Here is a 27,407-nt window from a genome sequence, read left to right on the forward strand (position 1 = left end):
GTCACTGTTATCATAACAGGGTAAAACTACCCAGACTGATCCTTGTGGTTGCCCAGACAAGCTGTGGATACTCCATCCTATATTCATAGATCAGTGCATTTCTCTTCTCCACCTAAAAGTCTTCTTCCTTCTTTTGTGTTAGCATGTTACCCTTCTTTTGTTATCTAATCTACGTTTTCTTTCTATGCATCTACGATTTTTGAATTTTAGCCTCTTGAAGAGGCTCTTCTTCTTGCAAAACTATGTCCTCCACATCACTTCACTTCACTTTGCTTCACTTCACGTCACTTCATTTCACTTCACTTCAGAAAGGTGACTTTTCCACAGGGAGAAGCAGCAAGGAAGCTCCTCCTTGCTTACATTTTGTTTGCTGAGATTTCCTGTTTCACCAGATTGTGGTAGGGAGCCCTTGTACTTGCCTGTGAGAGCCTCTACACTGAATTTCTGTGTCCTTCAGCAAAGCCAAATGTTGAATCTCTGTGAAATACTTAGAGAAATATCCACCTCTCTTCTACTCAGAAGAATATCCCACAGCTGCCTGGTTCCGCAATTATAAATTTTGATAATTAATCATTAGATGTAGTTCAACAAAGTTTGTAAATAGAGATAGGTGTACATATTCCTGAGGGCAAGTTGCCCAAAGACATCATGCTCTTCATCCTTGGAAGAGTTCAAAACTTGACTGGATGTGGTCCTGAGCAACCTAATCGAGTTTAACATGTTCTGAGTGAGGGTTTGTAACCCTTCCAACTTTGGTTGTAATTCTGTCTTTCTTAAATTATTTTATAGTAGACTACTTTGCATTTAGGGATTTCCAGATGAAAAGTTCAACTCAGAAAGAATAGTACTTTTTTACAGGTGTATGAATAATGGATAAGCTAATAGTTGCTTCTTGCTAAGGATAATTATGCAAACACCTATGCCTAATATACGCAGGTTTGTGTACAGGAAGACATTGTAAGTAAAGACAAATCCATAAGGGTGGCTAATTTATCACGATGTACAATTTAGTTATGTGGAAGAACACAGGAAGGTTTAGATTTTCTGTGATTTCAGATGAAGAATTTTCATCTCTGCAGGATAGTTGTATAGCCTTGTATCCTGAAATATACAATATAAAATAGAACACATTTACAAGCTTCTTATATACTGTAAAATTAATACCATTATATCTGCTTGCACCATAGTTTTCATCTTTGTCATTTGCATGTGATGGACATTGTCAGAAAAAAATCCTTAAAAACATTCATTTTCAGAGGATTTGATTTTATACAGAAAATAGGACCAGTATGGTCATACAGTGGGTATTATTTTAAATATCTTTTATATGTTACCTCAGTTTCATATTCCTGAATTACTGGTTCAGTAGTACTTCCTGCTTAAATGATTTTGAAAGTTAGCTGGAAAGAATAGCACAATTCGTACATCAGGTGTGCTTGCTTAGTAAGTCATTTTAAGGCTCTGATGTTTTTAAGAAAGGGTTGATTGTCATTAAGATACTGAAAAAGCAAAAATAATAGAAATACATAATGTACATTCCCTCCAAATATCTAACATCATGTGAGTTTGAAATAGGATGAATTACAGGATGTTACAGGTAGTATTTGTAATGGAGATGTACTCTTTATACTTACACATATACAGGTAAGATCCAGGATTGAAAGGAGTGATGCTATTGGTAATGCTGAAAAAAAAATAATGCTGTTGATAAAAAGCGCTACAGCCATTCAAGATCAAAAGTGGAAACCTGATGTAAATCCTCAAAGATGCAATCTGAAGAAGGGTATGCAGGGATAGTCTTTACATGAGTACTGATGAACCATCCCCTTGCACTGCCAAGAGCCGAGTTTCCCAGCACCTTGGTTGGCCAACAGTCAGTGAAATCACAGAGGCTAAGAGCGTATATGAATGGATCCCTTGCTTTTCCCTTATAATAGCATCACTTAAATGATGTATAAGGTAATGTTAGCCATAAGAGCCTCTTGCATCAGTTGTTATATTGGAAAGCTACACTTCCAAGAAAAAAAAAAAAGAAATTGCATACTAGATTAATATATGGCACGTGAAATTTCTTTAAGATTGAATTTTTGCGGACCAGTTTGGGCTGGAGATTGATATAGCTCAGCAAGCTTCAGTTTTATCAAAATGGCAACTGCTGTGGTCCCATTATTAAGCTTTAATACTCACAAAAACTTCAATTAATTGGATTTTTTCACCAGAAGTTTTTTGTTTGATTTAAAGTACCATGTAGATTTGTTATAGAAACTTCATTTAAATATGGATTTAATTAGAAATGTTTTATAATTTTAATGAGTCTTAAAAGTCTTTTGATGAGCAGTCAGTGTAATTATGGTCTTTAAAATGATTGGATAAATGCATACTTCATAATTTACCTTCCTTGCAACTGTGTTTTCATGCTGGTTATTTTTAATGTGAGGAATTGTTTCATTTTGTGTCAGTTTATCCTCCTCTTTCTTCCACAAAATGTTTTATCTTTGAAATAAAATTAAATATGCATGATACTAGTAGCATTGGAAAATATTGTAATAGCACAGTTAAAAATCAATGTAAGAGACAAAAATTATTTTTGTTTTGTTAGAGAAGTGACTAAATTGATAACTTGCCATCCAGAAGTAAATTACAGACTAGCTTTGTCCTATCTGTGTTGTTTCTTTTGAGTTTGAGGAAATTACCTGCAAAATTGCTGCAGAAGACATGCTGCAGTAGGTATTGTGCTATCAGCAATCTGCTCCACTGCCACAACATAAAGAAAGAAAGAAGGAAGCTCAGCAAATTTAGGAAATTAAGGAGGTTATAGAATGAGGAACTAGAAGGAATTTTTTTAAAGAAAGGACTTTAAAATGCATTATGTACTTCATCACGCCACCCACCAGAAGACTACCACAGTAAGGAGCTTACAATTCATTGTTCAGAAACAGTACACATTAGATCTGCATGTGTGATAAACTCTTGTTACTTTGCTTTTTGTGTCTGTATGTTTGGATATGTTTTAATTAATGGACTCACAGTAAGTTGAGTCTTTAATGCAGAATAGATAGCTAATGTTAGAGTGACAAGTCTAAAGAAAGCAGAAAACAAGAATTTTTCATGTTGTTTCTCAGGGCTGCAATACCAGTTGGTAAATCAGTCAAATCTTTTCTGATCAAACCCTTCAGGAGGGCTGCATTCCCCTCTGCATGGTCCCCATGAGGAACAGATCTTTATATTTACTTACTGAAGGAGAACTGTAAGGAAAAATACATGAATATAATGTGACACGTGTCAACAGTTCTTTCTCTGATTTGGTCTCCTTGTAGATCTCTGATCCTGAGGTAGCCACATCTGTTCAGCTCAAAGCTTTACTGTCTCATTCAGAAATGACTAAAAGAAGGGTAAATGTGCAACAATACCCACTTGAAATATTCGCCCACATCCAGCAAATTAGGCATATAATTCTTAGTTTTATGTAGATCTGTGTGTGGGTTCCCATGCTGCAACATTAGCCAGCAGTTAATACAAACTCCTCCTTCGCAACAGTTCAACTTTCTCAATGCTTAGCTCTCTTAATAAATTGTCTGTATGGATTTTAGAGTGTACAGCTTTACAGTGAAAAGCAAATTCAAGGAAGAGTGTACTACCCAAGCACCCTTGTTCTTATTATTCAGCTTTTATAAGGGAGAGGTCAGAGTCTTTTTGACAAGAGAGTATTTTTGTCTGGGTTTTTTTTTTTTTGTTTTTGTTTTTGTGGTTTTTTTTTTTTTGCAGTACTGCAGCTGGGTTTTATATACTGATGCTCCAATTTATGTGCATCTGAGAGGCAGAATAGAATGATAGAATCATAGTCATAGAATGGCGTGGGTTGGAAGTGACCTTAGAGCCCACCCTGTTCCAACCTCCTGCTGTGGGCAGGGCTGCCACTCACTAAATCAGGCTGCCCAGGGTTGTTAAAAGTTTAGTGGTCAGTAAGGTAAAAGAGTAGGTTGATGTTTATTTAACTGAGATTTGAATGAGCAGAAAATAACGAGCCAACTCTGCGGTTGTTTTGTGCTTGACCTGTCAAAGGTTCCTATGCTCATAACAATTTTTATGTAGGCTACAAGCACTTCATCTCTGCCTCTGAAGTGACTTAGCCATGATTTACAATGTCTTAGTCGTGACTTTAATATGTGTAAGTAGACAGATACAGCATACTTTTACCTGGTGCCCACTTCTATCTTTAGAGCACAGTTTCTGCCGTATCTGTGGCTGCTTCAGGTACTTCAGAAACACAAAAATTGCTGCTAGGATGAAATAAAAATTCCAAGTGCCAGCAACATCAGTCAGTAGTTTTTATGATCCTAAGGCTCCTTGTAATTTCTAAATCCATAATTCTTATTAAAAATACTAAATAATTAAAACTATTTCAATACATTTTCAACAATGTATTCTTTCAATATTTTATCCTAGAATAAAGTTCAAATGATGCTCCACAAATATGTAGTGAGAATGCTGTCTGCCTTCACCAGAAATATAGACAGAATTAGAATTTCAAAAAGGAGAGAAACATTGCACTGACTTTGGCTTCCTGGTCTCATTTATTGTAATATCCATCATTTCTTTATTTCTTTGGCAGCTCTTTGTGCAGGAATTGTTCTTTTTCTGAAAGCTGAACTTTGTGCTGATTTCTGATTTTTAGAAATAAAAAGTGCATTACCAGGAGCTCAAATATGGTAATTAATTATTATATTTTTTAATTCTTTGCTACCTCAAATCCATCCTAATCAGGGTAGATCAACTGCTGGTGCTTAGTGTCATGTTCTGTGAAACTGCTGCAGAAAAGTTAATAGGCTAGAATGCCTGCTTCAAATGCTGAAAATAGCATTATTTTATAGGCATTTTGCCAGATCTGTAGGCTCCACCTCCATCTGTCTTTTGGAGGTCTTCCAGACCTTCGTAAATAGAAGTATGATCATATATAGATTTTATTGGCTGTGTTTCAGTATACTTGGTAAATAAAGAAGGAATTGAAGTGATATTTAAGTCAGAGATTTCAATATAGTTCTCATCCTGCATCAAGATGAAACCCAAGCCTTTCAGAGTTCATCCGCATACACACAAAGCCAGGAGCCTGGTAGCTGGGGATCTCACCAGCACATGGGAGACCCTTCCTTGCATGTCTCATGCATGTGATTAGAATTGGAAAGGTACAGACTGTCCCACAGTGGCGGTGTCTTTCTCTTATGCTAAGGAATTAATGAAATCCTCATTGAATCATGGTACTGCAACCTGATGGCCCTGCACATCTTTTCTTGTTCTGCGTGACTTGGACCAGGAAGCAGCATAAGGATGCAAGCTCTGTTTACCTTTGCTCTGAGTGGCAGTGGACAAACCAGTACACTATCAAAGGGAGGAGAGATGTTTCTTGATTTCTAGGTTTGATATGCTTTTTCCTCTTAAAAGATGCTACACAGACATAAAAAATGTTCCCCACATCTGTGTTTTCTGGGTCAGTAAAAGTTTTGCATGTATATCATGAGTTTCCTGGTTGAATACACATGCACCTAATTTCAGGCAAGTTCCCAGTTTCAACAGTCAATGGAAGTAAATATAGCAGGTCACTCTAAAAGTAATGCTTCCTAATTATTTCCATTGAAACTACAACTAACAAAAAGACCACAATAACACTACTTGATAGAGCAAATTCTCAGCTGCAAAACACTATTTTTCAACACAGTCATCACCATTAGCTGTGCATTTTTATCAGCAATGAACAAGAGCCTGCATGCTGCACTCATAACAATCTGCACCAGCGGAGGTGACCCACTGTTGCTATCGCCACTATTGAAATGCACCACTCACTACCTCACTGTGTGACATCCACTGTTTGGCCTCCATCAACGTTCGGCAAGCATCGGTGAATGTCAGTGAGTGCCATCTTTTCCTGCATGGAGGAATTCAGTGACACACCTTTGCTTCATTTGTACTTCCATGTCAGACGCCATTCTGTCAGACTGCCCCTCTGCTGCCATCTGTTGCACGGCACCAAAATGGGATATAGGTGGGAAGGTTCAACCTCTTCTTCTGTACCACCAACATCCACTTCTGACATCATGGGCTGACATCATAAAATATGAGCCATTACTTTCAGAGCAGTCCTTGAAATTTAGGTGACAGTAACAACAAAGGTGCAATTCAATTACACCTGCATGTCTAAACCAAGAATTTGCATGGTATTATTGCTTTCCTGCATGTCTTTAAAATCTCCTCCTTGCTCTAACTTTCACTTCTGACATCATCTGTAAGTTAGAAAGCCATCTGTGAAACTGCCTTTTTGCTTTAGCTGTTAAATAATACCTCCCTTAGCTAAAGTAGCCTAGAAAATAATGCCAGCAGAAAGTTTAACAAGTCATTTCCCAAATGTTCTTTTAACTCCCCTGATAGGAAACTGATTAAATCTTCACTGGAGATAGATTGTGTTCAAATTGGTTTAGACTTTCTGTACTATATTTGTGTATTGGTTTCTTTTTTCTCTTTGTATCACAACATTTTTGGTATTCCAACACTAACAAAGTACTGGAAAATAGTTTAATAGACCACTTCCTTTAGTATTTATGTTAAGTACAGCAAATTCCCTCAATCACCTCTTGCATTAACAAAACCAATATTATAGTTTAAATTATTCTACTGGATGAATTTGAAAACTAGAGCCTCATAGTCTTTAAAGTAATATTTGTACAGTAGCATTTGACTTTCCAAGGAAGGGAAGCTACCATAAATGTAAAGTATGTTAAAGCATTTCAGCATGTACTACTTCTGTTAAATCATCTCTTTCAGCTACTAAGGCAAATACGTGTATGGAAATATAGGAAAAACTATTTATAATACTTTCCTCAAGATTGTTTTTTTTGTAGGAGAGGTTGGTGTGCTGCCCTGAAGAGTCACCAGTCTTTGTAACAATGCAAAACCACATGAAACTTCCCTTTATTTATTCATCTTTTTCCAGTTAACAACAGTTTAAGTGACACCTGAGCTAAGCAGAGAACAAAGAGACAACACAGTTCTGTATCAATTTTTTCAGAAAACCAACAGGGGAATTTCTTCTAGTTCTCTCCCTTACCTGGGTTGCAAGGTGTTGGTCTGCCTGAATGATTTCCAGAATTTTCAGTCCTCTTTTCACTCACCTTTCTCTTGGCATTTGTGGCAATGTTTTCCAGATACAGTTTCCCCATTTCTGGATGTAAACATTACTTACACTGGTACAGACAGTGTTTTCTTTCATGGTGATGATGCTTGCAGCAAAGCAGGGAAAACTGCAAGATTTTCAATTCCAAACATAAAAGAGGTCTTTTTTTACTTACTTATTTAGTTTAAACCTTTCTAGAAAGAGTGTTAACCTGCTGACAGTGAAGTATACCATGGACAGAGATCCTGTTTAGCTATCTTTATCTCCTTGTCTGTATTTGTTTATTCACCTGTTTGCTAGTCTGAAATTGATTTGTCAGGTTATGTAGATTTTTATCTGTAAATTACGTTTTTCTTCTTTGAGATCGTATCTCTGCACGTATGGAGCATGAGACAGGGACTAGACAATTTATTCTGGCCTTTCCATCCCCTATTTTGTTTTATTTTTGGCATATCTCAATCTCTACCATTAAAGAATTCATACTGACTCAGTTTTTGCCATTAATGATCACGTAATTTTGTGCACAGCTTCCATACTGTTGCCTTTTAAAAGGTACTTCAGACCTGAAATAAATTATTGTTGATTTTGTATATTAGACATCTATTTTCTATAGGATAAGAAATAAGGCAGTGGTCACAGGCTGCTCTTTATTGGAGGGACCATATTTACCTGCAAGTTTCAGACAGGGAAATGAAGTACTGATGTACAGCACAGTTACCTGATTTAGGCAGATTTACGTCATTTTTTCAGCTATTACAAAAAGCTGCTACAAAATTTGAAACCAGTTTGATTTTTCTATATAGGGACAAGTTTGCATGGATAAAATAATGTAAAGGAAACTGGCTTTCTGTCCTCAGGGTACAGGTGACTCCCATGAAGCCATGTTATTCATGTGGGCTCATCCAAAGCCTTGGGAATATGAGGGCACTTACGCTCACCAGTAGGAGTGTATGACCAGGATCTGTGCTAAAACAGCAGAGCAGTGGCTGCTGCTGTCTGATGGAGGGAATTGTCCCATAGCTAACGTGTGTGCTGGGCAGGTCAGGATGCACATGGGACCCCGATTGCCATGACACCAAGCCTGAGACAAGCTCCTCACTGACTACATGTTCCAGGAGGTTCAGTTTAAACAGGTGGATAGACCTACTTAAAAGCATGTTGTCTTTCCAGACAATTACCCACCAGGACTAAAACAGGTGCATTCTGATGGTAGCTGGATTATATTGGAGCAGATAGAGGTGTTCTTTTTATACTAGTGAAAGAGTGATTTTACTTGTACATGGTACTGCGATTATATTTCCTGTAAGATGCTTCTTTTTGTATACCATCTTGTGATATTCTTTATTGGATTTTTGTCAGCATTTTCCAGAAGGTGCTCTATAATTTTAAGATAGCATATAAATGTACTACATCCAAAGATAATTCAAATTGCTAGCTGAAGATTTAGAATATGAAAAAATGCCAAAATTAAGGCCATCTGAGCAAGTTAGTCTGCCCTCCTGACTGCTGGAATGGCTTTCTGAGGTCAGGCCAGTATCAGGCAAACATAGCTGCTTTGTTTCAATAGCTGTGAGGAGCTCATTCAGGGCTGTCTCTGGCATTTACCTACAACACTCTGTCATGCTGTGTAGAAATATTCTACAATACCATCTTTAGTTACATGAGTGCATCATAGTCAGAGTGCAATGCAGCTGCAGCATGCATGAGAGGGGACAACTATACCATATGGGATGGCACTAATGATGGGTCTAATGTTTCCTTTGGTAGGGCTGCCTGCTAGGATTTCTACAGGTGTGAAGGAGACATGGTGTTTGTGTGCCATCTGAGGTAGTTCCACATGGTATAAGGAAATATGATGGAAGGAGGAGACTGAGAGCTGGGACTGCTCAGCATGGAGGTGGCTCAGATGTGTGAGTGGATACACCTCCTCGATATGGGGAGCTCATGGCAGTCTCAGCAGTGCATAGCAAGAGGACTAAAGGCAACAGACACAATGTTGCAGGAAATTCTGAGTAAAGATAGAAAAAAACACTTTTTCACTCTAAATGCAGTCAAACTTGAGACTACCAGAAGCTGTCAAATGATCAAATACAATTTTTCAGCAGATGTAACTTGTGTTTGCATTTATAGAACAAACTTATGCCATAGTAACCACATTTGAAAGCGTAATTCTTTATTTACATTGGGTTTTCAACATTCATTATGGAAAGCCTTTGTAAATTGAAATAGAAGGGAAGAATTGAGGAGAGGGAACAAGTAGTGCATGATTTGAAGAGCTGGATATTTTTAGTAGATGCATTTTTGGTTATAGAGCTCTACCATGTAACCATATGCAGGTAAAAATTATATTTACTTAACGGAAATGTTGCCAACACTTTGATCATAAGATACTTCTGTTTTGTGAATGTGCGTGTCTTCAGTTCTTCAAAAAGTGATTAACAAGCTATGTAAAATTATAGAAAATGCAAAATCATGTAAAGAGTCACTTCCAGGCACTTAGCTTATATGTAGTGTTGTTGATTCTATTATTTCCCTAAAATCTTCCATCCTGAATCCCTGCAGCATTAGTCCGCTGTGATCGTGCATCATACTCACATGAGTATATGCATGTATGTATGTGCACATTTATTTGATATATTGTGTGCATTTGCACGATCAAGCATACAAATGTTCTTCCTTAGTTCAGAGACTCATGTAAACTATTTCATGCATGCACTAGAGATTCCTGGGATAGTCTAAAGAAGAAACAAAGGGATGGGGACAAGATACAACCTGCAGGCAATAAGCATATGGGATCTAAGCACCATTATCTCTATGAATATCATTGTAGGAATTTATCCTTTGTGAATAAACTTTGCTTAAGACTCTAAGCAGTTGGGATAAAAGACAAAATCTGAGTAAGGCACAAATCTAACAAACTGAAGCTATATAAATGGTTGTCAGTAGGGGTTTTATTTGTTTAAATTTATTAAAAAGCAACAACAAAAATCAAAATTTTGTTTTGAGCAAAAACATTATACACATACTTAGTTACTGGAAAAGCTGAAAATATTAAGAAATGTCTGCAGAAAATTTTGTGAAACCAAAGATACATTCCAAATCGAGATGCAATTTTGAATAAAAACCTACATCATTTACCCATAAAACCCTGAAACCAAATGTGTTCATGCTGGACTTAAACTTTAATTAAATTACTCTTAATTGGAATACTTAATCAAGAATAGGTCAACTAAAATCTGCCCTGTTCTTCAAAATCTTTCAGCCAAAGGTTGAATGCAAATAATTTATTATTGAAAGAAAGAGGGAGAGGGAAAGTGGCAGGCAAATTCCCCAAACCAGCCAAGACCAGGAACATTCACTTAATCTCTCAACAGCATTATAGCTCTAGGATCCTGCTGATATATGAATATTCCTATATGTCTTCTCTTCTTCATGCTATTATAAGATCTAACTCACTCCCAAATGCACTTAGAGGCAATAGTGAGCCCCCATTTAAGAAAGCACATATTCCAAGACTCACAGTGAAGTGACGGAAAGCCAGCTGGGCAAGGTCCAGCACTATGGGAATTCAGGTGCCTTAACCCAAGAGGAATACTAGAGGACTGATGCAGTGCAGAAGAAAACTATCAGAAGTGGGTGATTTCTCTCTTCCTTATCCCTTTCTTATTTTAGGTATGGTAGGTATTATAAGTACTGTTGTTTAGGTATTATAGATATTATACTTTCTACTGTGTTACAAATGTAAAATAAAAAGGTTAAGTTAAAGAAGACCTAAGAGAAAGCTGCACACTATTCCAATGCTGTTCCTTCTCTCTATGACTCGTGGTTTGGTGTCTGTGAGGCTTAAGACGTCGTCCTTCAAAGCTATAGGATAGCAACCAGCAGTAACAGAGAGGCTGGCTAAACACTGCCTCTCCTTTCTAATTGCAGCAGGAAAGCTTCTCGTAACATTTTTGCTGTGTGCCTTCCACTGTCCTTGACAACATTCATATCTATGTTCTTGCCCTGGAAAAGGGTCTTTCATCATTCTATTCTAACACTTGTGAAGTTTCTATTTCAGCTGAGAACTTCTCAGATATCCTTCTAATGTCTTAACTTCATAGCTGAGGTAGGTTAACCTGTGAGTCAGAGCTCTATTCTTTTCTCATGACATACTTTCTAAAATGTTTCCTACATACTGATTTCTTCAGTACATCCTACTAGTGTTTCTTCTTTTGGGTTGCTCTTTGGAAGTAGGAGCATAACTCTGCTGATCCTTCATAGCTGTCTTCCTTTTTTCTCTTTTTTCACAAGATAGGCTCCCAGTCTTGTAGCATACAAATAATTACAAATACATTTACAGAGGAGCACATGTTTATTAGGGTTCAATTACTGCACAAACAAGCAAGGTAGACACCCTTTGAACTGTTAAAATGTAAGGAGTTAAAAAGTTAGTTAGAGACTTAAAAAAGAAAACAAAAACAACTTTAACCAAATGCAACTTGATTTAACTACCATTAGAAAAATAAAACTTTCCCCAACACAGAAGTTAAAAAGATTTTTTGGGACTTGAGATTATAGACAAACATTGGATTGAGATGGCTTCCTCACAGAGACATAAGGAGCATTTTATGGGCTATGATTTCTCATGCTATAAAATGTATATTTTTAACTGAAATACAAAGTGAAAGCTACAGAGGTATATATTCTTCTAATACTTAAAAGTGGCAAACAAGATACCGGCTGCTGAGTTTTCTCATCTCACAATGAAATACAACAAGACTGACATGGATAAAACAGTTCTTCACTGCCTGCAGGACCTCACTGCACGACTGTCTTTCACAGACTCCAGGAAGCAAAAATATAATTCATTAAAGTGCTCTGTGAGCTGATGGCAAGATATAATATTTTCTTTAAGTGCGTCGTTTCTTTACACCTTGCAGCTTAGTGTAGGGAACACTGGTGATTTTATTGACAGAATGTCAATACTTAAAGTTTTTTTTTTCAATTAAAGCAAACACAAGTGAGCTTAAATTTGAATGTAGATTTAAATACATTTTAAATTATCAACAGAGATCTCAAAACTATCCATAAGTACCAGACTCCACACTTTTTCCATCTCAGGTGTAGATGTGTGGGTGTAATCCAGTAAATGGAGATAGATAGTGGCCGTTTCATCTAAAGGTGTTGGAAATCTCACCAAAATCCATAAAGCTCCCACGCAGATCTGAGCACAGGATGTGAGATGATGGGTTACAATTAGTGCCAGGCCTGCAAATAGCAAAAACGAAATACCAAAACTCCTGTCTCTGTTTCACACCTTCTTTTTCACTTGCCTCTTTCCTTGTGAATGGCCAGCAAAAAAATGGTCATCCCACCTTCACCAAGCAGTCAATAGTATTAATTTCAATTATATTATGCAAAGACCAAATAAAGTCTTTGCATACAGGTACAAGACAAACGTGAAGACCTCTTTTGGAGAAAGTACAACTAATCACTTAATGTCTGCTCAAGTTTAAAAGGTTGCAGGAAATGCCTGCATGTGAAAAATATTCTGTAAGTAGAGTGGGACACCAGGGGCAGCTGAGCTGGGAGGGCTGCACAGCTGCAGGGACTGTGCCACAGCTGGCAGCATGCAAGCAATACACATGCAAGCAATACATCCCCTGCAGGAAATCTGCACCTATGAAACAATGGGATGGATTTTGTTTCAGTTTCACAAAATTGTATTGATTAGTTGTTAATGTGCAAATTACGGCCTTCTTCTCCCTCATTCAGATTATAGTGTTATTTATAAATAAATTCATTCAGATAGGAGTTTGAAAATTACAGCCGAACAGCCTACTGAGGAAAATGAATATGTGGAAACTAGTTTCATGTACATTACATGAAACAACATTAAAACACATAAATACAAAAAGGAATGTGAGATAGGCTTAAGCACCTCTTTTTTGTTCTTTTCCCACTATTGACTCATTTTATTCTTCTGCAATGCTTGGCAAAAAAGACCTTTTTTTCCTTGTGCTTACTGTTTTTATCAGAATTCCTCTTGAAAATGGTCTGTAAAGCTCTCCAGTGGTAATTCGCCAAAAGAAAAATACATATAGTTAAGAGCTTGGGGTGTTTTAAAACTTAATATTTACCCATGATTGCATACCTGAATGGCATTGTCTTAGTCTGATTTAGATTGGATGTGAATTATGTCACCATCATCAAATGTATTGCTATTTTTTTATATATAGCAATTATTAAACATTGCTATTATTATTCATTAGGAAGTACATATTTTCAGCTCTCTGATGTACTGCTATACATTTAATGTTTCATCACTTAACAAATTCTCTACAGTAGGACCTGCTTTCCCGTAGGGAATAGCAATGGTGTCAGTATGGCAAACATCCATTTTATTTCCAGCTGCATTTTCTGTTTTTTTTTTTTTTTTCCCTTCCATGAAGATATGCATGATGTAAGTTTAGCAAGTCCTTGTCAAAACTTGTAATTATTAAGAAAAGCAATAGATGTCAAAATACTACCTGAGCACTATTATGAATACATAAAATGCCACTATAAAATATTTATATTAAGGTGATCCTTTCTGTAAACTGTTCCCTTTTCACACATAGTTTTGTATAAGCTTTATAAAGAGCATAGTTTGTCTCTCAAATAAAACCAGTCAGGATATTTTTCGAGTTCAAAATACGTCTGAATTGAATAGCATTCTTACTTTCATTTTAATTCTACTAATATTTACTCTTGCTGGTTTTTGTTTTTCATTGTTTGTTGGGTTTTTTTTTTTTGCATATTTTTGTCTTTAATCTTTACACACTTGTTCTAAATAATGAACAGTAATAAACATTTAGTAACTAATCAACAAGTATCGGAAGTAAGCTTCTCAATGGGAAGGAAACTTTCCAAGGAAACTTCTTAAAAAGTAGCGAACTGCAGCATGTGCAATCAGTATCACTTCTGGTAATCTGTATAGGGATATGACCATGTATGTTATTTTTGATTTAGAATGCTACTGCTTTGCTGTCAACTGCAGCAACCCTTTAGTCTGTAACAAGCAGCTAAATGTATGATATAGTCATTATTATAGTTTTTGAAAAATGTCTCCATGGGATTATAAGTACAATTTACAAATTATTTGCAATACCACAACAGAATATCAATGCTACTAATGTATCATAATGTATTAAATACAACCCTGCTAAAATATCCTGCATGATGTTTAAAAGATGCATTGAAAAATATTTTTATAGCTCAGTACAGTGGAGAAACAAACATATAATGGAATATAGTCCTGCATGCCTGTTTATATAAATGGATGTACTGATGCAAGGATAGCATATTTATACCCTGCAAATGAAAGCTGAGCTGCAGTAGTTGAACCTTTCTAGGGCACTGAATTTTTCTCCCCTCGCACTTTGTTAGCTTAAAGATGCACGAGCCAAGGCTTCTTCCTCTCCTGCTTCATTTATGAGGTGAAGCAGAAGCTCTCCCAGTGCTAGTTATCCTCTTTGACCTCATGATCTAAGGTCTAGGAGATCAGCTGAAAACTTGAGTGATTCACAGTATTTATTTGAGCTGAAGTGTTTTGCTGCATCTATCTGAAAAATATTCTACCTTCTACCAGTTTGTTTTTTTTTTTCTATGATTAGCTGTATGCAGTATAGAGAGGAATAGCATATAGAGAAAAGTTTTAGGTAGTCTCTTTAGGTGTGTACAGCATTTCACCTGCATTATTTGGTGTTCTGGCATATTTGCAAAACTATTTCAGATATTTAATTCTATGAGTAAACTACAGGTATTGACCTGAAAAGTTCCAATTCTACTCTAAAGTTTACAAAAGAGATGGCATTTTGTTCTAAATACTTGTTTATACTTTCGAATATGAGAATACTCTGGAAGTTTGGTTTACTATGTATCCGTATGCCCAGACTCATTGTGGTTATATGAACTGTACGAAAAATGCAGATGGTGATACAATGGAGTGGTTCAAATAGTTTCAGTACCCTTTTGGAATGTTGATTTAACGTCATCCAAGAAATAGCCAGACAAATACATATATATGTATTGATTTGGATTTTTTCTCTAAGAGCTATGTGACTAATAATTTGAAAGAACAGAGGAGTATGGGTTGGCTGTTTGATTGACAAAGCTTGTATTTTGGAAGTAATGGATGACGGTAATTTTATTCACATTCACATTCCTTGAACTGGCGAGCTGGACTGGTACCAATTGCTATTGCCAAAACAGTTGTCACATATTTTAGTTATGCCAGTAAAAACAGGTTCCATTCAGGACAAATTTTCGAAGAGTAAATATTGATTGACTCTTTCTCTGTTTGAACACAGACACCTGATTTTCTGTCCCACTTAAAACAGCAAAGATACACTGTGTTTCTGTAACCTATTCCCCAGTAGTGCCTTAAAATCGATTGCTCTCCCCAGACTTTAAAAAGTGTAAGAGTGGAACAATTTCAAAATTCCATGAGAGACCAGGTGTTTGTCAAGCTCATTTCACAGATCTTTAATTCATGGATACTGTTAAGCAAATGCATAGAAGACATTCTTATCCTCATTGGACCTGCTTAAATGCTTTAAAAATAGACTGCTTTTTGATAAAATGATAATGTAATGTATTAGTAATAACTTTTTATAAAGTGAACACTAAAGAATGTCCAAACTGGATGACATTGAAGATTTTTACCAACACTATCGTTTAAGATTCAATGAAATGTGCTGACAAGTATGAAGTCACTAGCTTTAAAAGGAATCTGCTGATTTATTGTTAAGCTTCCATTAGCAAAGACTGCTAGACTTCTGTCCATTATTCCTCCAGCAATAACTGTTTGAATATATTCCATTTAGTGTTTTCAGTTGTCTTTCCTCTAAGCAAACAACTACCTAAAAATACGCAACAAATCACATTAATTAAAATGAGTCTATTCGACTTGAAGTGGTTAAAGCGGTCTTTCAGAGTGATTCAGAGAAGTCGTAAGTTCAAATTACAGGTTGCAGTACTTTTACCCAGGTTCAAACAGGGTCCTCAGTGCAATGGCAAAAGGAAAGGAGGAAAACACTCACCTACCTTGTGTAAAAGCATTCATCTGGGATGCCTGCACAAGTTCCTGGGCTGGGAAACCATACAGACAGATGTTATACACATATCATAAACCAGAGAATGAAGCAGAGAGCCATAACAGCAATTAATTGTTTTGTATGATTCAGCAGTGTCAACGGATGCACTTCATGGTTTGTTGGCAGAGTGAGGAGGATGGGGAATGAATTGATGGTAACAAATTTAGTATGAGTTTCGTGCTGTAAAGATTAGTTTAAAACATTAATATAAAGTACTTTTTCTTTCAGGTGGGAGATGAAAGAAGGAGCAGATCTTGAAGATGAGGAGAAAGTTATGGTGGAACACTTAAAAAATGTTTATTTGACACAGAGCACTCCTACCTCAGAGGATAAAGAAGAATAATTACCTTGACAGGTTTCGGGTAGCACCTTTTTCTGAATTCAATACGATTAACTTAATGGCTTAGTTATAACTGACAGGAGTAGAAATCTCAGGAATATATATATTGAGTAGGAGTTTTAAACTAAAGTATGTTCCCCTGTTATTGTCTACACACCCCATCCAAGTGGCAATTGGTAACACATGCAAAATGCAAGCAACAATATATGAAAATGTCAATGTCACAAAACAAGGAGGGTGTATCTTGATACTGTGGAGCACAAACCTGAATGACAAACCAAAAACCGCTTTAAAGTTATAAAACTCACAGTGGTATCTAAAAATAATTCAACTTTGGATATGTTCTAAGCAAATGCTGGTGATATGTTGGCATCTACCATCTGGAGTCAAGTCAGTCTGCCCTGAGCCAGGGCTGGAGCGGAGTTCAAGGACCTCCTCTCTCTCTTGGTGCTTGTGTTCTGCTTATTGCTGGCAGTACACCACGCAAAGTGTGAGAAAGGATGGGCACAGACCATAGGTCTGCAGTCTTTGATGAGATGCTCTGCGCAGGTACACCTGGCCATTATTCCCAAGCAAAAATGCACCAGATTGATTGCCTTCACAACGTCCTGAGTGTCCAGTTGGTTGTGGCTTCAAAAATAGCTCATAGTGAAAACTATTGGCAGCATTTAAAGTTTTAAGATTTTTTTTTTTATTTAAAAAATTATTCTCAGGCAGAGAGCAAAGAACTATCCTAACAGTGAACTAAGAAAATAATACAGAATTCAATATTTATTTCTGGTAAATATAGTAAAATTTTATGTTCAAAGTAAGCCCTGCTGGATATTCAGATTTCCCAAATATATTTTTTTTCTGTTTTCAGTTAAGTTCTTGCTTATGGATTAAAAATGGCTATTGGGTACGACAAGTGCTGTTGTAACAATAATTTTTATATTGAAATAGCAATCAATATTTCCTTAGTTTTATAAAAATAATCTGTCATTTTTCTACTTTTTTCTTGCACTCGAATTCCAAGGTAATGATTTCCTCTGCCTGCTGGTAGATTCTGGTAAGGTCTTGGAAAAGCTGTAATCTGACCTGCAGCTTTTCCTATTCCCGGTGCATTTTTTCACAGATACTACAATGGACATAAATCAGAGCACTTGAATAGGAAGGGAGACATGTTTTTTTCCCTGAGATTTCAGCAGGACCATGGGTAATCCTAATGTTAATGCTGCCAGATGGTCTAGTCTGAAATGCAGTTTTCCTCCTCTTTTTCTGATCATGTATATAAAATATTGGACCATTTAAAATGAAAATGGAGACTACTGCATCTTACAAATCTCCAAAGATCTTGCTACAGCACTGCATCAACAAAAGGAATACATGGCACTGGTACTTCAAAAATGCTAAAGAATAAAATAGGCTTTTTATCTAGCAGTGATATAATCATTTCAGAACATAAAGAAGTAATGAAGTGTAAAAACAGTTTTTCTTTGCTTTGTATTTCACCTTTGAAGATTAGTTGTGGTTTTAAGGCTTAAAGCTTGGCTACAGGAATTGCCTGTTAAGGCATCTGCAGTATTCTAACACCAGGTATACATGCTCCAAGCCATACCAGTACTGTGTAATTACGTGGAAGTTAGACTATTTTTTCTTTTTTGTATCAAAATCCATTGAACATAATTAACTTTTTATATAGTCATATAAAGTAAATTTCTGTCTGTGTGGTATAACTGACTGAAATGCAAGGCAGTATACATTTGAACTTGTCCCTCAGTGACAAATAGCAGTGTGTGGTTTGTTTGCAATGTAGTGATCCTATTAACTGTCCTTCAGGGTATGAAAGAAATACCATCTTGGCAACATCCCTTAAGCTGATGATACTTTTGTAACATTTGTACTTCTTCAAAGAAATTACGGTAATAATAAGAGTTATACAACAAAGATTGCTAAACATACCATTAATTTATCAAGAGTGCTTACTTTAAACTTAAACCCTTAACTGAAGAAAAATGAAAGACATTTGGAAGAGCTGATTATTTTTACATTGTAAGCTGTGTAAAAGTAGGAGTACTTGTGTAACAGATTGATGCATTTTTTGGCTTTTTTAATAAAATTATAATTCTATGTTCTTAAAAAAAAACAGTTATTCTGATTCTAAAACTGCATTCAGAGACTCTAAAAGTCATAGATAGATGTATCTATAAATATGGATAAGGAAAACATCCAAATAAAATGTTCATAGTGCTGAAATATTTTGCTTTTGTACTTTTTGTACAGGCTCTTTCTCAGTGCTTGTTGACCCAAGAAGATCTCACATTTACATTCAGAATTAACAAATTAAAGCAATGATGGCCAGACTTGAAGGCTGCAGTGTTAGCCCTGCGTTGCATAACCGGTGCAATCTGACAGTGTGAAATGCTCCTCAAAAGAGGGTCAAAAATAAGGAAAAAAGTTTTTTCTTTACAACGGAAATTTCTGGATGGGCAAAAGTTGGCCTTGTTGGCTCAGCTGAGCTAGCTTAAAAGGAAATTATTATACCTACACAAATGAATTAGATCAGATAGCACAACACAGTTAATTAATTAAGCATTATCATTAGTGCTGACAACTAATTCTTATTTAACATTCTAGTATTCTAAGCAGTCTTTATTAACTGTGGTTTAATTGAGACTTCATGGCAAAGAATGTCTCAAATGTGTTTGCTGAGTATCCAGTTCAGGGTGCTCCAAAGCTTAACATCTTGCTACTTCTGAAAGGTGGTCAACAAAATTAGAAACAGGGCAAAACTGCAATAGCACTGATAGTAAAAAAAACTCTAGGAAGACTGATGAGAGGGAGAAAATTTTGGAAAATTACAGACATTGAGACATAGTCCTGCCTTTTAGCGACTGCTGCCATGACATTTTCCCATAGATGGTTCTTTATTCTGGCAGCAGGGTTTTGAAAAGACCACAGGTGACAAAAGTTATGTATTCTAGAAATATGTTCTAAATCATTTCTACATCCTTACAGCAATGCAAGGGAGGCATGAGGCCTGGCTTCTTCCTATTAATCTCCTCATACAGAAATATTTGATTTTCTTCTCAGATAGGAGTTCTTAGCAAAAAACTACCAAATCTCATCTATATGAAGATATCAGTTATAAGCTGATATAAAACTATTTTATGGAGCTCCTTCAAAACGTGTGCAATCATTTTTAGTGAAAGACAGTATTCAGACTTCCACAGCAATAGTTGAAAGACTGAGAACTTAGACCTACTACCTTATTATGCTTGAAATGAGAGGGTAACTTGATGATAACAGGAAGACTTTTAAGCAAGCATATGGATCTTGAGTAGGTCCTGGGTGCTGGGAGCTGTTTCCCTGGACTAACCATCTGTGTGGCAAACAATGGCATGAGTGGAAGCAGCAGCGCTAAAGCAGATACATATAAGTAGGCCTTGCTTTTTCCTCTATCATTGGACTGTAAAACTTGGAAAACAGACTAAACCGATGATGTTATAAGGCAGTGGCTATAGGAAAAGCATACAAGGTTCTGAGCAATCTGAGTATCAATGAGGGTCTTGCAATATCCACCAGTAGAGTGCTTAGTAAGAACCAGATTCTTCATCGCTACCTTCTCTCTAGCAAAAGCATTTGAGAACAGGCAGTTAGCTATGATTATAGTAAGTGAAACAATGCTGACAAAAACCATGCTGAAAAGCATGAAAACATGCAAAGAATTACCTGTTCTTTCATTTTATTTTTTTTCTGAAAAAGAATTTCTGTAGCAACGCTCTCAGGAAGAGCTGTAAATAGCCAAGTATTAATGACATAAAGTGGTCACCTGAATGAAGGTTTTACATAGACAACTATCTCTGGCGGACAAGAAGCCAATTTGCACAAGCTAGTGCAAATTTGGTAACTATCAGCTTGCGCCCTTTAGATCCATGACAGCTTGAGCTGCTAGTAGGCTGCAACCATCTCTAAGCATCATAGAATCATCTAGGTCAGAAAAGACAATCAAGGTCACTCAGTCCAACCATCAGTCTCACATTCAGAGTCCCAGTACTAAAGCCCTTTATGACGCATCCACACATCTCTTAAATGCTACCAGCTGAACACAATATTCCAGATGCAGGCTCACCAGTGCAGATGCAGCCCAGGATGCTTTCTTTGCCACCTGGGCATATCGCTGGCTTATGTTCAGCTGGCTGTCAACCATCACCTACCTCCTGCTCCTTTTTCTGCCACTCTTCCCCAAGACTATAGCACTGCATTAGATTGCTATGACTCAAATGCAGGACCTGGCACACAGCTGTGTTCAACAGCATGTGCCTGGATTTGGCCCATCAATCCAGCCTATCCAAGCCCATCAACCTATCACATCACATAATTTATAATACTGAGGAGATCTTTTATAATGTTTCCTATTGAAAAATGTGAATATAGTGATCATATTCAGCAGGTATGGTCTTTTCCAATGACTAGCTCAAAGAACAGTGCTTGATCTGCCATGAAAAATTCATATTTCAAACTTGATTCACAGTGGAGGCTTGCAGCAACAGCACATAACTCTGTTGTTTTTTTAAGAAAATCTAATCTACGTTTTTAGAAAAATAACCTCTTCAGCACTCTCAATAAATATATATATATATGTATATATATAGTTAAAATTACTGTTGTAGAACTAGCTTTCACTCATAGAATATAACATCTGGTGTATGGTTACCAATGGACCCAAGTGTGTTCTTTAGGAAAATTGCTAATGACTTGATCGTAATACATACTTTGCCCATAAGTGAATTCACTAGAGGATAGAAATTTGGCTACATATGCAACTCAGGGAAATTTGTAATTACTTAAGTAACTTGCTCTTTGTCTCATAATCTGTTTTTCATATGCAAAAAAAATTGATTTACTTTCAGATATTTGGTCACCATAAAAAAAAAACCTCCTCATGTGTCATCTTCACCCTGTTTTGTTTTTCACCTCAGTATTGTCTTTAAAGTGTCCTTAAAAAACTTAATGGTTAATGCTTGTTATAACTGAGAATCATAGAATCATAGAATTGTTTGAGCTGGAAGAGACCATTAAAGGTCACCTAGTCCAAGCATCCCACAATGAACAGGGACACCTACAGCTCAGTCAGGTTGCTCAGAGCCCCATCCAGCTTGACTCTGAATTCCAGTGCCTCACCTTATTGTAAGAACCTTCCTTCTTATAACCAGTATAAATCTCCCCTCTTTTAGATGAAACCATTTCCCCTTCTGTCACAACAGACCCTGCTAAAGAGTCTGTCCCCTTTTTCTTGCAGCCTTCCTTTAGATACTGAAAGGCTGCTCTCAGGTCTCCTCGGACCCTTCTCTTCTCCAGGCTGAACAGCCACAGCTCTCTCAGGCTGTCCTCACAGGGGAAGTGTTCCATCCTCTGGATCATTTTTGTGGCCCTCCTGTGGACATGCTCCATCAGGTTCATGTCTTGCCTGCACTGATGACTCCACATCTGGATGTAGTACTCCAGGTGAGGTCTCACCAGCGCAGAGTAGAGGGGCAGGATCACCTCCCTGTTCTAGAATGTAGGTACATTCTAGGTACATATAGAATGTGGTACTGTTATACATGGACAAATCACTCATTCTCTAGATTCCAGTCATAGAGATTTAAAGCAGTATACGTTCTGTCTGGGTAATTATTACAGGTTTAGGCCTGCTCCTAATGCTCCTCCTATTCCTAATTGTTCACATGCATTTTGTGGTATCTATGCTTTTCCACTGTTCTAAGCCACCTCAATTACCCGGGATAATGGAAGCTATCTGTACATGATTTGTGAGGACTGTACGTTTGTTTGTTTGAACTAGAACTAACATATCCTGCCCTAGGTTTTGTGTCCTTTAAATTCTCTGAACTTTTAATTTACATTTGGAAATCCATAATTCATCTGTTTTCTCAACTGTCTAATGCCTATCTGCATGAAGTTTATGCCTGATTTAGAGACTTTCAGAACCAACAATTTTAGAAATATAAAATTCAAACTAGCCACCTGCAATGTTATCATACAACAAATGCAGTAGTCATTTTAATTTGGAATTTCACTTCTCTGTGTATTCCAAAAATAGCACCTTTATGGAATTGTTTGCTTGTGTTCTGCATACTGTATAGGTATCTTCAATGCTATGTAATAAACTTGACTTAAATGGGTTTTACTATGTAGATTAAGATTTTTCTTTCCCTCTTGAGAATGAAATGAAGATTTGAGTGGTAAGAGGTTGAAACAGCAGGTGGTGTATGGGCTAGCAAAGAGACTGCTTTCTACAGTAAGCCAGATGTGGCTTTGGGAATTAAATAATCTTGGCAGGAATCCTGGGTGCAGGTATGTATTAACTTTAGGAAATTTATGTCTCAATATGTGCTCAAGAAGTGTTTCTTCAGAGGCAAGTGGATTAGATACTTTCAAACAACAACAGTTTTCCAGATTCTAGCTCCTCTGCTCCAGTCAAAGTTCCTAAATTTCATACATGCCCAACCCCTTTTTTCATGGACAGTTTAACCAAGGCAGTAGCATTAAGGCAACTTAAATGTAGTGCATGAATAATCTGAGTTCCTCTTTTTTCCAAACAAACAATTAAGCAGAACAAGGTTGACTGTTATTTCCAACATCTGTCCAGGGTCCCGGTCAACTTTATTGAGAAACACTGTATTTCTACCAGCATTTACTATCAGAGCACAGATACTTCCAGAGTAGTGAGTTAGAGGATGTTTTAATTTTTAATGTTTTGAGAAGTACTGTGTAGTCCTGGTACAGTTCTTGGATTTGTGTACTGAAACAATCTGTTCCGTGATCCCTTCCTTTTCCTTCTCCTCCTTTCCTTTCCCTTCCCTTCCCATCCGCCAATTTTGGCTAAGATGTCAGTTTTACAGCAGCTCGTTCTGGTTCCTGAAGGGTATGACCACACCATACTTAGCATACATTATAAAACATACAGACTGTCAAAGAAAGCATAGGGGGTGTATGTAGAAGATATCAGTCAGCAGTGAGACATTTTGGTTAAAGCTTTTTCATTGTAACCCTACATTCCTTGATATTAGAGCTGACCTCCAGTCCCAGAAGCATGAAGGTGAGATATATTTAATTGTTTTATAAGAGTTGGTGTGTTTTTCTTTAAAGAGCAGGAAAGAGGGGAGGAGACTGTTTGCTTACTATGAATTTATATTGTTAATTCTATTGTCTTTGTTGATATTTTGGTTTCTTTCCATATGGACTGATGACTGGTCAATATATGATGGTTACAATCTGCTGAAGCAGTGTGGGCATTTATAAAATCACTGTTACAGCAGTAGAAGTATTTGTCAGTTTAGTCTTTGTCAGTAGAAGTATTTGTCAGTTTAGTCTTTGTCAGAAGTGTCTATTGTGCCAATATGCACCATATGAACTAATTCAATCTAGATAGCTCTACCAAAATGGTCTACTATTAACATGATTTCTGAGTTCAGCTTTGTCAGATCTCTCCCCGATAACCAGACTATTCCTTCTATGAAGTGAGAACAACAGAAGAATCTAATGTGATGTGCATTTTTAGGGATTTCATTTTTTCTGACTTGAGTGTCAAAAGGTGCACTTATGCTACATAACAGAAAAGGAACATGTATTTTCTTTTCTATATTACATGTAGACAAATTGTTTAGATGAGAGTTGTACAATTTTTTAAAAAAAATTATATAATACCCTGGAGCAGTCATCTGTTCTGACATGCATAATTTATTTAAAAATCATTTGTGGAGTAGCAGGATTGATAGTTTGGAGCAGTAAAATTATAGGCAAGCTAAGCACCTTGAAAAAATAAATCATGCAATCATATATTGAGATGTAATATTTCAAAATTCAAAGTACAATTAAATTGTTTGCACATGTAACAACAGTGAAATAACCTCACAAGCTTTACATCACTAGCCCTTATATCTACAGAATAAACAGCAGAACAAAAACTGCTTTCAAGAGACTTGCTTTCAGTCTTTGTTTCATTCTACCAAAAGCTTTCATATCAGCCTGGTAGTTTTTTGAACAACTATATAGAGGACCAAAGAGCTAGGAGAGGGAACTTGAAATATAGATCACATATATTTAATCGTTACAGCAAATGCAAAAGCAATAAGTGAAGAAAGACATAACAGACTGTAACAACTCCTGAGAGCATATAATGAAGAATAAGAGTGAATGTCACGACAGATTTACGTATGTTTGAGTTTTCGCAAAAACTGCTGAAGACAAATTTGAGAGTATTTGTGTATCACACTTCTGACACAATAGCAGGAAACAAAATAAATTATCCAGGAATAAGACAGAAAAACAAATTCAGAGTGTAAACAACAAGCAGAATAAGAATTTAGACTTAAAGAAAGAGAACTTTCTGGCCAAAAGGAAGAGATGTTTTCAGCCTTGCAGAGCACTCAAGAACAACATTGTTTTTTCATGAGTTTTCAGTATTTCACAGTATTTTTGTCAAGTTTCTAATTTGATTCTTGTGAAAAGTGTTTCTCAAAAGATAACACATCGTATTTCTCAGGAAAATTAACATATTTTTATTTTTCATGAAATGCATTCTCTGAATTTGTGTACTGTATATGGTACACAAAAAGCCCATTCCATCAATTTCAGACCTCAAGAATGAATGAACAGAAAATAAAAAGTGTATTACAAAGAGATTTTTTTTTCTTCTTTTCTCTTGGGCTTAGTTTCAGGAGGAATTTTTGTGTCCCAGAAGCTGTAGAAATGTAGGTATGTCCATGGTGTTCTACCAGCACTGAACCACAGAAGGATTCAACAACTGCTAATGAAAGTTGCACTGAAGGTTAGCTATTAAAATCAGACATCCTACTTTCCACAATCATCTATCAGCTGCTTCTAAGATCCCGCCCACCTTCTGTGTGTCATCTGGAGGCGATAAAGTTTTAATTGTGAGCGGGTGGTATAAAAAAAAAAAAAAAAAAGACAAGGCACCTTCCGTCATTCCAAATTTCTTGCCCTATCTTGTTTTATGTTTCGCTCTCTTTGTACCAGTTGGAGTTTTGCAAGCAGTTTTTAAAAGGCAAAAAAAAATAAATAAAATTAATGGAAACACATAAAAATCTATGACAACAAAGAATATACCATAAAGAATGCATTGCAGTGAATGTGAAGAAAAATACTGCATTTTGTAGGTTTACCTCTTTTAAGCTTTGATTTGCTTCATGTCAGTTTCAAATAATTCCTAGTTTCCTTGGTATATATTATGAAATTTCCTTTTTGTCTGTTTATTATGCTTTGATATTTATCATCTCAAGCTCTTCTTCCCAGCATCTACTGAGCTACAGTACTGAATAGCAGAAACTCACATTTCGGGGTTCAAAGTGTTTTCATTCATAATATTTTCATTCAGCTTTTCTGTTCAACTTCTTGAGTTGATGAGACCTGACATTTTTTTTCAGCCACTTGAAATAAGCCTTGTTAAAGCAGTATTTATGTTACTGTAATAAGAACTGTCTTCAGACCATGATCACTTGTCATAGACACTACAAATATTTGGTTCCCCTGGTGTGCTCCTCTTTAGATATGATGATGAAGCCTTAAAATAACTTCTCCCATGTTCACTACAATTCTTTTGAGTCACGTTTTTGCCTCATTTTTTTAAAACGTATTTTCCAACTGACAGCACTGAAAATTTCATGTTCTGTCATGCAGAGTGCAGCCCTCCGTGAAAATAGCAATTTTCATCTCATCTGAAGACAGACGCTCACAGACCCACTCACCCAGGTTGGTGTCTCCTTTATCACTTGGCCAGCCTGCTCATCTCACCTTCCCAATGCATCCAGGCCCCTTGCTTCCAAGTCATTATTAGTTTAGTGGCTTTGCTCCAGGTCTTGTTTCCTGAGTTTGATTTTTTTTTTCCTTCTGTGCTGTTTTCAGTGCAGTGTCACTGCTATTTCATATGACTAGAAGTTGACAATCTTTCCCTTTGAAACTCCCTCTCTTGCTTTCAAATTCAATTTCTTTTTTTTTTTTCATGGGTAAGGAATATAGTCTCTGTTGTTTTATTATTTATAGTTTAAAAGGGAAAAGTACAGGTATGGCACAGAAAGGACTCCTTTAGGGATCAAATCCAGGTGAACATATGACAGACATATAGTTCATACCAGAAAAACAGACAAATGCCTCTCTGCTTAAGATCTGTGACAATCTGACTCTTGGCTTAGCCTCCATGGGAAAACACAGACATCAGGTCTCAAGAAGTCTTCAAATTATCTCAGCGCTCTTAAGAGAGGCCTCTTTCTTCCTAATTACTCTAACTGATGAGTTTATAGCAAAGGTTTACTGTTCTTTCAGTTACAGATTTTGTACTTTATATTGTTAATTTCATCTCATTTCTCTCATTCTAGTCAAGATCATTATTCATAATATCTATCAGCTTAGTGTCATCTGCAAATTTCATGGGTGCATATCAAATTCTTGCCTTTATCTCATTAATGAGGATTTTGCACTTATTATGTCCAAAAACTCATCACAGTCCCAAAGGATTGCTCATTTATCTCCTCCCTGATAACTGCCTTTCAGCTTAGGCTTTTGCTGCCTCCTGGTCAGCCATCTCAATTCTGGTTATTCTGTATTACCATCACCCTCACCTTCTGTAATATTCTCCATAGGGATTTGTACCAAAGGCCCAATGGAATTAATCTCAGGCTGCTGAAAGAGCTGACTGATGTAATCTCAAAACCTCTCTCAATTATTTTTTTTCAATGGTCTTGGGAATATGGAGAGGTCCCAGTTGACTGAAAGCTGGTAAATGTAC

The 27,407-nt window shown here is 36.5% G+C and overlaps 1 protein-coding gene across 11 annotated transcripts in view; it reads left to right on the forward strand.

Annotated features, from left to right (window-relative positions):
* KIAA0825 (KIAA0825 ortholog) overlaps positions 1 to 18,856 on the forward strand; it is a 235,513-nt gene extending 216,657 nt beyond the window's left edge. For all 11 annotated transcript variants that reach the window (XM_021379705.1, XM_021379704.1, XM_021379701.1 and 8 more), the window contains one exon: positions 16,510 to 18,856. In XM_021379705.1, the coding sequence (XP_021235380.1) occupies positions 16,510 to 16,624 (115 nt within the window). In that variant the 3' untranslated portion in view covers positions 16,625 to 18,856. The remainder of the gene's footprint in view (positions 1 to 16,509) is intronic.

The sequence above is a fragment of the Numida meleagris genome, chromosome Z, assembly GCF_002078875.1.
Source record: "Numida meleagris isolate 19003 breed g44 Domestic line chromosome Z, NumMel1.0, whole genome shotgun sequence".
Lineage (NCBI taxonomy): Eukaryota > Metazoa > Chordata > Aves > Galliformes > Numididae > Numida > Numida meleagris.